General features: G+C 45.7%; 1 protein-coding gene across 3 annotated transcripts in view; it reads left to right on the forward strand.

Moving 5' to 3' along the window:
* Positions 1-14,977, forward strand: part of LOC115113848 (glutamate receptor ionotropic, kainate 5-like) — a 129,028-nt gene extending 114,051 nt beyond the window's left edge. For 2 of the 3 annotated variants that reach the window (XM_065007756.1, XM_065007759.1), the window contains 9 exons: positions 4,217-4,420; positions 5,429-5,542; positions 6,331-6,440; positions 6,870-7,043; positions 7,365-7,530; positions 8,432-8,657; positions 9,121-9,249; positions 9,447-9,613; positions 13,581-14,977. In XM_065007756.1, coding sequence (XP_064863828.1) covers positions 4,217-4,420; positions 5,429-5,542; positions 6,331-6,440; positions 6,870-7,043; positions 7,365-7,530; positions 8,432-8,657; positions 9,121-9,249; positions 9,447-9,613; positions 13,581-14,243 — 1,953 coding nt within the window. In that variant the 3' untranslated portion in view covers positions 14,244-14,977. The remainder of the gene's footprint in view (positions 1-4,216; positions 4,421-5,428; positions 5,543-6,330; positions 6,441-6,869; positions 7,044-7,364; positions 7,531-8,431; positions 8,658-9,120; positions 9,250-9,446; positions 9,614-13,580) is intronic. The other variant, XM_065007757.1, reaches the window with a different exon arrangement.

Below are 14,977 nucleotides of genomic sequence, written 5' to 3' on the forward strand. Positions count from 1 at the left end.
TGAGGTCAAAACCTTTATTATGGCCACTTGGTGAGGTTAAAACCTTTATTAAGGCCACTATACTGGTGAGGTCAAAACCTTTATTATGACCACTATACTGGTGAGGTCAAAACCTTTATTATGGCCACTATACTGGTGAGGTCAAAACCTTTATTATGGCCACTATACTGGTGAGGTCAAAACCTTTATTATGGCCACTATACTGGTGAGGTCAAAACCTTTATTATGGCCACCATACTGGTGAGGTCAAAACCTTTATTATGGCCACCATACTGGTGAGGTCAAAACCTTTATTATGGCCACCATACTGGTGAGGTCAAAACCTTTATTATGGCCACTATACTGGTGAGGTCAAAACCTTTATTATGGCCACTATACTGGTGGGGTCAAAACCTTTATTATGGCCAGTATACTGGTGAGGTCAAAACCTTTATTATGGCCACTATACTGGTGGGGTCAAAACCTTTATTATGGCCACTATACTGGTGAGGTCAAAACCTTTATTATGGCCACTATACTGGTGAGGTCAAAACCTTTATTATGGCCACTATACTGGTGAGGTCAAAACCTTTATTATGGCCAGTATACTGGTGAGGTCAAAACCTTTATTATGGCCACTATACTGGTGAGGTCAAAACCTTTATTATGGCCAGTATACTGGTGAGGTCAAAACCTTTATTATGGCCACTATACTGGTGGGGTCAAAACCTTGATTATGGCCACTATACTGGTGAGGTCAAAACCTTTATTATGGCCACTATACTGGTGAGGTCACAACCTTTATTATGACCACTATACTGGTGAGGTCAGAAACTTTATTATGGCCACTATACTGGTGAGGTCAGAAACTTTATTATGGCCACCATACTGGTTAGGTCAAAATCTTTATTATGACCACTATACTGGTGAGGTCAAAACCTTTATTATGGCCACTATACTGGTGAGGTCAAAACCTTTATTATGGCCACTATACTGGTGAGGTCAAAACCTTTATTATGGCCACTATACTGGTGAGGTCAAAACCTTTATTATGGCCACTATACTGGTGAGGTCAAAACCTTTATTATGGCCACTATACTGGTGAGGTTAAAACCTTTATTATGGCCACCATACTGGTGAGGTCAAAACCTTTATTATGGCCACTTGGTGAGGTTAAAACCTTTATTAAGGCCACTATACTGGTGAGGTCAAAACCTTTATTATGACCACTATACTGGTGAGGTCAAAACCTTTATTATGACCACTATACTGGTGAGGTCAAAACCTTTATGGCCACCATACTGGTGAGGTCAAGACCTTTATTATGGCCACTATACTGGTGAGGTCAAAACCTTTATTATGGCCACTATACTGGTGAGGTCAAAACCTTTATTATGGCCACTATACTGGTGGGGTCAAAACCTTTATTATGGCCACTATACTGGTGGGGTCAAAACCTTTATGACCACCATACTGGTGAGGTCAAACCCTTTATCGTAACCACCATACTGGTGAGGTCAAAACCTTTATTATGGCCACCATACTGGTGAGGTCAAAACCTTTATTATGGCCACCATACTGGTGAGGTCAAAACCTTTATTATGGCCACTATACTGGTGAGGTCAAAACCTTTATTATGGCCACTATACTGGTGAGGTCAAAACCTTTATTATGGCCACTATACTGGTGAGGTCAAAACCTTTATTATGGCCACTATACTGGTGAGGTCAAAACCTTTATTATGGCCACTATACTGGTGAGGTCAAAACCTTTATTATGGCCACTATACTGGTGAGGTCAAAACCTTTATTATGATTACAGTTTTTCTCAGTCGCTTTGGTGCATTTTTCACATCATCCCTAACATGTGCAAAATAATAAGTGCATTTCTCAGAACAATTTGTACAAACTGCAATATACAATAGATATGTTTCTAAAGCTAGTCAGTCACTAAAAATCCTTAGTACATCTCTCAACAGTAAATATTCATGCCATTGATCATGTCAGTGTCATCAGAATGATAAGTCATTGAGTCATTGTTCACGAACAAGGTCATCAAAATGTTTAGGCATGTTGTCAATGTAACTGTGTACTTTGACAGTATTACCTGATGTAAACTTAGGCTACAGTTTGGATGACAGTTACTGTATTGAAAATGCACAAGGCTGCACTTCTATGGCATATATCAATATCAACAGTACTATTTACATATTACTGTATGTGGGTTATTGATTGAAAGAGACTGGACAACCCAAGGGGCACAAAGGAAAAAAAACTAAATTAGAAAGAAACACGGGAAACCACCCCTAAGGCACAACTTTGCCCGCAGCACTGTTGTGCTGTCTCTGCACATCCAGACGTTCCTGTCTGTCGGCCCACATATTCTCATCCACATCACACCGGATATTTTCCCTTCCAATGCAACGTGGAAAGAACCTTTTGGAATGCCTTATCCATCCTCTGCAGGCGTCTACTGTGATGTCCTCACATGCTGCATCCATTGCAGCCAGCAGGGTCATCTGTGTGTGTGGCTGACGATCGTACAGCTTCCACCTCCATGCTGAAAATAACTCCTCAATTGGGTTAAGGAATGGTGAATAAGGTGGGAGGAATTCTATGAGCATCCTCGGGTGGGTCACAAACCATTGCCTTATGATGTTTGATCGATGGAAATTCACATTATCACAAATGACCACATACTTTGGCAAATCCTCTCTGAACAGACCCCTCTCATCATCAGGGATGAGAGCCCTGTAGAGAGTCTCTAAAAAGTTGAGTAGATGCTGGGTGTTGTTTACCTGTACATACTGGTACCGTAGCTCCTTAACTCTGTCCTCATTCCTTTGGAATGGTACACGCTACAGCTGTTTCATACTCATCTGGTTTCTATGCAGCACCCTGTTGATGGTTGAGATGCTAACCGTATGGATGTTTTCAAAGACATCGTTGTCTTCTGTAATGGTCCTTTGTATTTCCCTGAGTTTCATGGCGTCCTCTGCCACCGGTTTGAGGTAATCTTGCAGTCCTCTATGTGGGGAAAAATGCAGTGATGCATCGCACACTTTCACATAGACAAAAACTATGCGAACACACATTTTACTGTAAAACATTGCAACTCTGTGTTGTGGTCTGTCTATATATGCTTGCCAATTGATTCTTCATGAGATGCACCTTTGAGCAATTTAGACAACTGGTTGATTGTTGGTTGAACTAACACTTTACATTCCTTCATGAGTGAGGGTCAATTTCACCTGCACGATTCATCAATTCACGTTTTTGTACAAAAGGTCTAATAGAAATGTGTAAAACTATGCTTGACAGTTTATGACAAATAGTTCAACAATTTTGCATGTAATGGCTTATGCAAGGAAGTAATGCCTAGATGTTTTGAGGGGTAAGACTATTCAGAACCATCTACTATAGTAGAACCATCTACTATATTTTGATCAACATGACATGAGCAATTGATCATGTGGAAAAAAGCTGACACTTGTACATTATCAATTGCAATGTGTTCAAAGGAATAAGAAATTGCTTTAATGATATGCACAAGTGACTAGACGATTTGGAATTTGTATAAGTAGTATCAAGAATTGCACTTTTGATCTAAGAAATGCACCAAAGCGACTGAGAAAAACTGTAATATGACTGGTCATCACCATATACACTGAGTGTACAAAACATTAGGAAAGCTCTTTCCATGACACAGACTGACCAGGTGAATCCACTTCAATCAGCGTAGATGAATGATGACAATTGAGACATGGATTGTGTATGTGTCCTGTTCAGAGATGAATGGGCAAGACAAAAGATTTAAGTGCTTTTGAACGGGGTATGACGGTAGGAGCCAGGCGAACCAGTATGAGTTTGTCAAGAACTGCAACGCTGCTGGTTTTTCATTCGTTCGACAGTTTCATTTACATTTACATTTAAGTCATTTAGCAGACGCTCTTATCCAGTTTCCCAAGTGTATCAAGAATGGTCCACCACCCAAAGGACATCCAGTCAACTTGACACAACTGTGGGGAGCATTGAGTCAACATGTCCAGAATCCCTGTGGAACGCTTTCAACACCTTGTAGAGTCTAAGCCCTGACAAATAGAGGTGGTTCTGAAGGCAAAAGGGGGTGCAACTTAGTATTAGAAAAGTATTCTTAATGTTTTGTTCACTACACATAGTAATGCCAGAGTTGACATGCATCCCTCTGTCCCCTCCCTATCCCCTTCCTCTCTGTGCAGGAGAGCCCCTATGTGATGCGTAAGGGGAACTACCAGGAGTACCAGAGGAATGACCAGTATGAGGGCTTCTGTGTGGACATGTTAAGAGAGCTGGCAGACATCTTGAAGTGCTCCTTCAGGATTAAACTGGTGGATGATGGGCTGTATGGAGCGCCTGAACCCAACGGGTCCTGGACCGGCATGGTGGGAGAGCTCATCAACAGGGTGAGCAGGCAGGCAGACAGACAGACAGACAGACACAGACAGACAGACAGACAGACAGACAGACAGACAGACAGACAGACAGACAGACAGACAGACAGACAGGACAGGACAGGACAGGACAGGACAGGACAGGACAGGACAGGACAGGACAGGACAGGACAGGACAGACAGGACAGGACAGACAGGACAGACAGACAGACAGACAGACAGACAGACAGACAGACAGACAGACAGACAGACAGACAGACAGACAGACAGACAGACAGACAGACAGACAGACAGACAGACAGACAGACAGACAGACAGACAGGACTAACAATTCAGTCAGTCAGTCACGACTGACAAATCAGTCCCATTCAAAATCTTATTTTCCCTAAACCTAACCGTTACCCGAAAACCTAACCCTATCTCCTAACCCTAAACCTACAGAAATTCTAACACTAATTCTAATTCTAACCTTAACCCTAAACCCCCTAGAAATAACATTTGACCATGTGGGGACTAACAAAATGTCCCCAGTTGGTCAAACTGTTTTGTTTTACCATTCTTGGATAGTTAAGCACACACACACACACTAATAAGAGACTATGTGTGCTTAATTAGATCACAGCATACTTCAATTACCACAGTGTGGTCCCCATATGTCTCTTGCCATGGGGCTGCCCTGCTCCCCACTCTCTCTGCCCTTTCTGCTCTCCTCACTGATCAAACCAGACTAATCCCATGTTCATCAATTAGGCTTTAATTTGACTGTCTGACAGGAGGTTACCATAAATGGAACAGCCAGCGAACAGTTCTGCTGCAGTGGATCTCTGGTTCTATTGTCTCTCTGAAGACATTTTTTTCTCCCTCCATGGGGTGGAGGGAACGCCATTGGCTCATAGGTGCATCTCCAATCCAGGGGACTCTGAGTGATCGAAGTGTTGGTTTGTTGTCATCTATTTCTGACCCTCTCTCTCTCTCTCTCTTTCTTTCTTTCTTTCTTTCCCCCCCCCCCCCCCCCTACAGAAAGCAGACTTGGCAGTAGCAGGCTTTACCATCACCTCTGAGAGGGAGAAAGTCATAGACTTCTCCAAGCCCTTCATGACGCTAGGAATCAGCATCTTGTACAGAGTCCACCTGGTAAGGCAGACACACCAGAGCAGTTGGGTGTATTGGATTTCCCCCACTGCTGTTTGTGATATCCTGATTATTTTATGGGCCATGACAATGCATTTCTTTGAGGCTATCGAGGATATCTGATTCTGAAAGTTAGAATGGATAGGTCTTATAGAGTTCATGGTTGTACATGGTTGCACACGTTTACCGTTCAACTCTCTGAGGCTTACATTTGTTGCATTATTTTTTATTTATTTTATTTCACCTTTATTTAACCAGGTAGGCTAGTTGAGAACAAGTTCTCATTTGCAACTGCGACCTGGCCAAGATAAAGCATAGCAGTGTGAACAGACAACACAGAGTTACACATGGAATAAACAATTAACAAGTCAAAAACACAGTAGAAAAAAAAATGGGCAGTCTATATACAATGTGTGCAAAAGGCATGAGGAGGTAGGCGAATAATACAATTTTGCAGATTAACACTGGGGTGATAAATGATCAGATGGTCATGTACAGGTAGAGATATTGGTGTGCAAAAGAGCAGAAAAGTAAATAAATAAATTAAAAAAACAGTATAAAAACAGTATGGGAATGAGGTAGGTGAAAATGGGTGGGCTATTTACCAATAGACTATGTACAGCTGCAGCGATCGGTTAGCTGCTCGGATAGCCGATGATGATGTGCTGTACAGTTGCAGGGAAGAACACTGTTCCTCTGTGGTTGAAAGAGGAACTACATGACAGCTATGTAATGTAATGTAATAGGGCCACTCCACCCTGTCCTATCTCTCTCTCTTGTCTCTGTTTTAGGGGAGGAAGCCAGGGTATTTCTCCTTCCTGGACCCCTTCTCTCCGGCTGTTTGGCTCTTCATGCTGCTCGCCTACCTGGCTGTCAGCTGTGTGCTCTTCCTGGCTGCAAGGTAAGTGCATGAAAGAGCACCACAGTAACCCAGGGCAACAGGAACAGGAAACTAGTGAGGAACTCTGGGATTGTTTATGCATTTTGGTTGACACAATTGAGTAATAATGAGTTATTGTAGCTTATATACACACCGAATGAAAATGCCTTGGTTGAGATAGACAGATGTTGTGTACAGAGGTCCTTATGCTCCTTTCTCTCCTCTACACTCTTAGAAAAAAGGTGCTATCTAGAACCTAAAAGGGTTCTTCGGCTGTCGTCGTAGAAGAACCCTTTGAAGAACCCTTTTTGGTTCCAGGTAGAACCCTTTTGGGTTTCATGTAGAAGAGGGTTCTACCTGAAACCAAAAAGGGTTCTCCTATGGGGACAGCCAAATAGCCCTTATAGAACCCTTTCTTCTAAGAGTGTTCTCCTCCTCTCCTACTTCCAGGTTAAGTCCCTATGAGTGGTACAACCCCCACCCATGTCTGCAGGGGCACAAGGACATGCTGGAGAACCAGTACACCCTAGGGAACAGCCTGTGGTTCCCTGTAGGAGGCTTCATGCAGCAGGGCTCTGAGATCATGCCCCGTGCCCTGTCCACACGCTGCGTCTCAGGGGTCTGGTAAGTCTGTGTGTGTGTAGATGGGTGGGTAAGTATGTATCAGTCTGTATGTCTCAGTCCGAGTAAATGTCTCTCTGTCGCCCTCTCCTCTCTCATTTCTCTCCCTGTCTGGGATTCTGTCAAACTCTATTTTCTCTGACTTTCTCTCTCTGTCTCTCTCTTATTCTTTCTCTCTGTCTTTCTCTCTCTGTCTCTCTCTGTCTCTCTCTTTGATGGTGTCACTTCTCCCATTCTTTCCCCTTAGTCCTACCTCTCTTTCCCTCTCTCTATCCCCCCTCTCCTTCTCTTACTCTTTCTAACTCTGTCTCTCTCTTCTCCCAGGTGGATGTTTACTCTGATCATCATCTCCTCCTACACGGCCAACCTGGCAGCCTTCCTGACCGTCCAGAGGATGGAGGTGCCCATCGAGTCTCCTGACGACCTGGCCGACCAGACCAACATCGAGTATGGCACTATCCACGGGGGGAGCACCATGACTTTCTTCATGGTACTGCTTGACGCTGGCCCTGGGTGGCGTATGTAGAGCTTTGAATGGAGAATGACTGGTAGGGAGGTGTGTGTGTGTGATGTTGTTCTAGTATTTGCCGACATGTCTCAGATCGCTCCTATTTGTATGTGTGTGTATGGTGAGGTGGGTATGTGGTTGAGCACAGTGTGTGTGTGTGAGAGTGTAGTTGTTTCCCTATTTGCTGGCAAGTCTCTGAGCTCCTGTTGTGTTCTTTATGGCTGTTAGTGTTAAGTGGCTGAGTGTCAGTGTTTGCTTATGTAAGAGCTGCTGGCATCTGTGTTGGCATCTGTGTTTGTCAGTGCATTTGGACTGTGTGCTTGATTGTGCATGTGTGTTTGTGAGTAAATGTTTAGGTGTGTTTGTGTGTGTGTGTGTGGGGGGGGGGGGTTAGTGTGAGTGTTTGTTTGTGTATCTTTATTGTGTGTATGTTCATTGTGCTTACCTAGACCTCCCTTGATGCTGTATCATCCCTCTCTCCACCTCTTAACTGTACACACTACCGAAGAGTCCTTCACATCCAACCCACATTTAACCTGTTTTGTTGCATATACAATACTGTATCTAACTGGTTGCTGTTACCTTGACTCTGTGTCTATGCTGTTCCTTAGCATGACATATTGTATGTACACAAGCCCCTGGCGTTTGATTCAGCTGCATGTGGATAAAGAATAATGCATCTGTTTAATTATGAGTAAATATGAGGAAATGTATATATATATATATATATACAGTAGATATATTTTTCTACCCTTCTGTCTCTATCCCTTCTCCCCCCTCCCTTCCCCTCCTTTCCCTTTCCTACCTCCCCATCTCTTTCCTCCACCCCCCCACCTTCCTCCCTTTCCTCCTTTCTCCCTCCCTCCTTCCTTTCTCCCTCCAGAACTCGCGCTACCAGACATACCAGCGCATGTGGAACTACATGCACTCCAAGCAGCCCAGTGTGTTTGTGAAGAGCACGGAGGAGGGCATTGCCCGCGTGGTCAACTCTAAATATGCCTTCCTCCTGGAGAGCACCATGAATGAGTATTACCGCAAACTCAACTGTAATCTCACCCAGATTGGGGGTCTGCTGGACACCAAGGGCTACGGCATCGGCATGCCACTGGGTGAGAGAGGGATGGAGGTATGGGGGAAAGAGGGATGGAGGGTGGAGGTATGGGGAGAGAAAAGGATGGGGGAGGGAGGTATGGGGGAAAGAGGAATGGAGGGAGGGAGGTATGGTAGAGAAAGGGGTGGAGGGAGGTATAGGAGGAGAGAGGGGTGATGGGGAAGGATGGAGGGAGGTATGGGGAGAGGGATGGAGGGAGGTATGGGGGAGAGATGGATCGGGAGGGATGGGAAAGAGGAGAGACGGAGAGATGGGGAGTGGAGAGATGGGGAAAAAGGAGAGATGGGAAAGAGAGAAGAGTGTGTGAAAATGGTGGTGAAATAGAGGGAGGATGGGAGACAGGGAGAGACGGGGGAGTGGTACAACCCACAACATCTGGATGAGAAGGGAGGAGACCACAAGCCTTTTAATTTCTCTTCATCTTTAATCCCCTCATACCTTTTTCCTTTTGTTCCTCCCAGGCTCTCCGTTCAGAGAGGAGATCACTATGGCCATCCTGCACCTGCAGGAGAACAACAGGCTGGAGATCCTGAAGAGGAGGTGGTGGGAGGGAGGACAGTGCCCTAAAGAGGAGGACCACAGAGCCAAGGGTCAGTACACTACTCTGTTTCCAGTGTCTTTGCAGCTTTGTATCTCAACTAATGTCTGTGAGTGTTCTGAATGTACTGTAAGATGGGAGATTACCAGGGTCTGTGGTCTTGTGTGTGTAACTGTTATTGTGTTAAATCAGGGGCATATTAGTGGTACTGTATGTGTGTGTATTAACCATCATGTCTCTCCTCCACAGGTCTGGGCATGGAGAACATCGGGGGTATCTTCGTGGTGTTGATCTGTGGCCTCATCATCGCTGTGTTCGTGGCCATCATGGAGTTTGTGTGGTCGACGCGCTGCTCTTCAGAGACAGACGAGGTACGCCCTCACTCCTGCCCTCGCCGACACCACAGACCCACCCCAGTAGGTCCCCATGGCAACACACCAACCCTGACTCCCCATCCTCTGTCGTGCAGTGTGTGTGTTTGTTGGGCCGCCTCTGGAACTGTGTGTGTTTGAATATGTATTCGTCGGGCTGCTTCTGGCACCATTTGTGTGTGTGTATGTTAATCAGTGTGTCTAGTCTGTGTGTTTCACTGTTGGGTTTGCTATGTATTGTGCATGGATGATGAGGGTTGCTATTTTACAACTGAACCTCAAATGAAGTAGGACAGATTTCTCTTGTAAGCAGATCAGGGTCCAGTCACATGTTGTGTGAGCGTACTTGTGTTGGCATGCTATAGTACTAGCGTTGGTGTGTGAACGTACTTGTGTTGGCATGCTATATAGTACTAGCGTTGGTGTGTGAACGTACTTGTGTTGGCATGCTATATAGTACTAGCGTTGGTGTGTGAACGTACTTGTGTTGGCATGCTATATAGTACTAGCGTTGGTGTGTGAACGTACTTGTGTTGGCATGCTATATAGTACTAGCGTTGGTGTGTGAACGTACTTGTGTTGGCATGCTATAGTACTAGCGTTGGTGTGTGAACGTACTTGTGTTGGCATGCTATATACTAGTTGGTGTGTGCGTTTGGTTGTGTGACTAGCGTTGGTGTGTGAACTACTTGTGTTGGCATGCTATAGTACTAGCGTTGGTGTGTGAACGTACTTGTGTTGGCATGCTATAGTACTAACGTTGGTGTGTGAACGTACTTGTGTTGGCATGCTATAGTACTAGCGTTGGTGTGTGAATGTACTTGTGTTGGCATGCTATAGTACTAGCGTTGGTGTGTGAACGTACTTGTGTTGACATGCTATAGTACTAGCGTTGGTGTGTGAACGTACTTGTGTTGGCATGCTATAGTACTAGCGTTGGTGTGTGAGCGTACTTGTGTTGGCATGCTATAGTACTAGCGTTGGTGTGTGAACGTACTTGTGTTGGCATGCTATAGTACTAGCGTTGGTGTGTGAACGTACTTGTGTTGACATGCTATAGTACTAGCGTTGGTGTGTGAACGTACTTGTGTTGGCATGCTATAGTACTAGCGTTGGTGTGTGAGCGTACTTGTGTTGGCATGCTATAGTACTAGCGTTGGTGTGTGAACGTACTTGTGTTGGCATGCTATATAGTACTAGCGTTGGTGTGTGAACGTACTTGTGTTGACATGCTATATAGTACTAGCGTTGGTGTGTGAACGTACTTGTGTTGGCATGCTATATAGTACTAGCGTTGGTGTGTGAACGTACTTGTGTTGGCATGCTATAGTACTAGCGTTGGTGTGTGAACGTACTTGTGTTGGCATGCTATATAGTACTAGCGTTGGTGTGTGAACGTACTTGTGTTGGCATGCTATAGTACTAGCGTTGGTGTGTGAACGTACTTGTGTTGGCATGCTATAGTACTAGCGTTGGTGTGTGAGCGTACTTGTGTTGGCATGCTATAGTACTAGCGTTGGTGTGTGAACGTACTTGTGTTGGCATGCTATTGTACTAGCGTTGGTGTGTGAGCGTACTTGTGTTGGCATGCTATAGTACTAGCGTTGGTGTGTGAACGTACTTGTGTTGGCATGCTATAGTACTAGCGTTGGTGTGTGAACGTACTTGTGTTGGCATGCTATAGTACTAGCGTTGGTGTGTGAACGTACTTGTGTTGGCATGCTATAGTACTAGCGTTGGTGTGTGAGCGTACTTGTGTTGGCATGCTATAGTACTAGCGTTGGTGTGTGAACGTACTTGTGTTGGCATGCTATAGTACTAGCGTTGGTGTGTGAACGTACTTGTGTTGACATGCTATAGTACTAGCGTTGGTGTGTGAACGTACTTGTGTTTGGATGCTATAGTACTAGCGTTGGTGTGTGAGCGTACTTGTGTTGGCATGCTATAGTACTAGCGTTGGTGTGTGAACGTACTTGTGTTGGCATGCTATAGTACTAGCGTTGGTGTGTGAACGTACTTGTGTTGACATGCTATAGTACTAGCGTTGGTGTGTGAACGTACTTGTGTTGGCATGCTATAGTACTAGCGTTGGTGTGTGAGCGTACTTGTGTTGGCATGCTATAGTACTAGCGTTGGTGTGTGAACGTACTTGTGTTGGCATGCTATAAAGTACTAGCGTTGGTGTGTGAACGTACTTGTGTTGGCATGCTATATAGTACTAGCGTTGGTGTGTGAACGTACTTGTGTTGGCATGCTATATAGTACTAGCGTTGGTGTGTGAACGTACTTGTGTTGGCATGCTATAGTACTAGCGTTGGTGTGTGAACGTACTTGTGTTGGCATGCTATATAGTACTAGCGTTGGTGTGTGAACGTACTTGTGTTGGCATGCTATAGTACTAGCGTTGGTGTGTGAACGTACTTGTGTTGGCATGCTATATAGTACTAGCGTTGGTGTGTGAACGTACTTGTGTTGGCATGCTATAGTACTAGCGTTGGTGTGTGAATGTACTTGTGTTGGCATGCTATAGTACTAGCGTTGGTGTGTGAATGTACTTGTGTTGGCATGCTATAGTACTAGCGTTGGTGTGTGAGCGTACTTGTGTTGGCATGCTATAGTACTAGCGTTGGTGTGTGAACGTACTTGTGTTGGCATGCTATAGTACTAGCGTTGGTGTGTGAGCGTACTTGTGTTGGCATGCTATAGTACTAGCGTTGGTGTGTGAACGTACTTGTGTTGGCATGCTATAGTACTAGCGTTGGTGTGTGAACGTATGCTTGTGTTGGCATGCTATAGTACTAGCGTTGGTGTGTGAGCGTACTTGTGTTGGCATGCTATAGTACTAGCGTTGGTGTGTGAACGTACTTGTGTTGGCATGCTATAGTACTAGCGTTGGTGTGTGAACGTACTTGTGTTGGCATGCTATAGTACTAGCGTTGGTGTGTGAACGTACTTGTGTTGGCATGCTATAGTACTAGCGTTGGTGTGTGATCGCGCTATTTTGACTGTGATCAGAAAGTGTTCATGTTTAGTACAGGGTATGGATAAGCCAATATTGTGATGCCAATATTTGCTTGCATAAGAATCAGTGTGTAATGATTTCCCTGGCATTAAATGTCACGATCTATCTTCTTTTACATGCCTCACATGCTGGTACTCTTCGTTTCCATTCTTGGATCACTCCTCTCTGTGTGTCTGCCACACCCGTCATTCTGTCAATCAGTGTCTGTTTTCTGATAATGAATACTGTTTCTGTTTGTGTAAGAGTATTATTCATCATTGTTATGATTTTGTAGATTAGAATATTCCATAATGTCTATGTCTATGTGTCCTTGGTGCATTTTGTTGGAACTTTTTTGCAAGTGTGTGATGCTGTTGGAATGTTAGAGGTGTGTGTGTGTGTGTGTGTGTGTGTGTGTCTGTTTGGGTGTGTTGTTTGTCTACATACACCTCAGTTTGCGGGCCTGCCTGTTTGTTCATAGTTCATTATGTACCATTATATATTATATATAATGAACACAATTTGTTCTGTTCAGTTGGTAATTTGTGTGGATTGTATTAACTCTCTCTGCTCTTTGGATATTCTCCAACCTCTATCCATCTCTACATCTCCCCTCATCACCACTTTCATTGCCCCCCCCCCCCCCCCCATTTCTACCTTTCTATAACCCTCATTCGGTTCTCCTCTCCTCCTACCATCTCTTTTACTCCACCTCCACCCTGTTTCCCTTCTCTTTCCCTTTGCTTCCCCTCTTTCTTCCCCCACCTTCCTACTCTCCCCCTCTATCTCTTTCCCTTTGCCTTCCCTCTTTCTTCCCCCACCTTCCTACTCTCCCCCTCTATCTCTTTCCCTTTGCCTTCCCTCTTTCTTCCCCCACCTTCCTACTCTCCCCCTCTATCTCTTTCCCTTTGCCTTCCCTCTTTTTCCCCCCCGTCTGTCTACTTTGCTTTTGTGACCCCCTATCTCTCCCTATTCTCTCCTTCCCGTCGTCCCTCTCCTCTGTCCTCTCAGGTGTCTGTCTGTCAGGAGATGATCACAGAGTTCCGAAACGCCGTCTCCTGTAAGAAGAGTTCCCGTTCCCGTCGTCGCCGCCCCCTGGGCAAATCCGCGGCCCTCCGCCACCCCACCCGCATCGCCCTGGGGACCCAGCGGCCACTCCGCCTCGTACGGGAGATGCGCCTCAGCAACGGCAAGCTCTACAGTGGCTCGGGACCCCTGACAGGGGGGCCAGGAGGGGGTGTAGGGGCTGGGGGAGGTCCCTCAGACATGGGACCCGGGCCTCAGCGACTCCTGGAGGACCCTCTGGGGGCCAACACCACCCCTCCTCACCCGCCCCAGCCACAGGTCCCCGTGGCGCTCCCTCGCAGCTGCACGCACGTCAGGATCTGCCAGGAATGCAGGAGGATCCAGAGCCTGAGGTCAGGGATGGGGTCCACAAGGATCCCCCCCTCATCTGCACCCCTGCCGCGCCTGCCCCCTCCTCCTCCCCCCTCCTCCTCCAACACAGACAGCGAGGGGGGTGGTGGGTCTAGCCCCCGGCGGCTCCCCCACAGCACCCCTGCACCCTGCCTACCTATACCACCCCCACAGAGCAGCACCGACACAGACCTTCTGGGAAGCAGGACTAAGACTGACGATCTAGGAGGGGCTGGAGGGTATATGGGGGCAAGTTAATGGTGACTTAACTGATGTTTTGAGCTGCTCAGTGACACTATTCTCTGACCCTCTGTACATTGGCCTCCAGGAGGGAACTACAGGGAGAGAAGGAGGGAGAAAGAGAGAGAGAGAGAATTAGAGGGCTCAAAGACGTTGTGAGACGTGTGATGAAGCAATGGAAAGGATATATTTGCACAGATGCCAAAAGACACACCCATACAGAAGGAGAAAGAAGGAGAGACTTCCTTTGCTCTCCAGCGCTCTGCCCAGCTGGGTCTGATGTTAGCCCAGTCTGTTCACACAACCATGCTTTGCTGTGTTCTGACTTTGTGGTTTACTTGAAGATGGCTGCTCGGTTCTTATCTTGACTTACCAGTGGACCAATCAGGACTGAGCTACACTGGATAAAGTAGTCAGGTAACTCATATAATTTGATGCCAGACCTACTGGTTTCTCTGTTGGTCTCTCTCTGTTCTCCCCGCTCTCTCTCTCCATCTCTCTATCTTTCCCTTTCCATGGTACCACAGACTCACCTAGAGCGTCCAGCTCTTCCTCTCTGGACAGTGACCACTGAAGGAGGAGTCCACATCGATCCTGGAGGACCTTTAATCTATAGAACATACAACAACAGAAGACTTTAAAACTGACTCAGAGAATTATATGATTTTCCAGATTTTTTTGTTGTTGTCTTTGTCGTTTGGTTACCATTGTTCTAAGTGGAAGTTAAAGAAAAATAAAGACTATATATGTGA

The sequence above is a fragment of the Oncorhynchus nerka genome, linkage group LG3, assembly GCF_034236695.1.
Source record: "Oncorhynchus nerka isolate Pitt River linkage group LG3, Oner_Uvic_2.0, whole genome shotgun sequence".
Lineage (NCBI taxonomy): Eukaryota > Metazoa > Chordata > Actinopteri > Salmoniformes > Salmonidae > Oncorhynchus > Oncorhynchus nerka.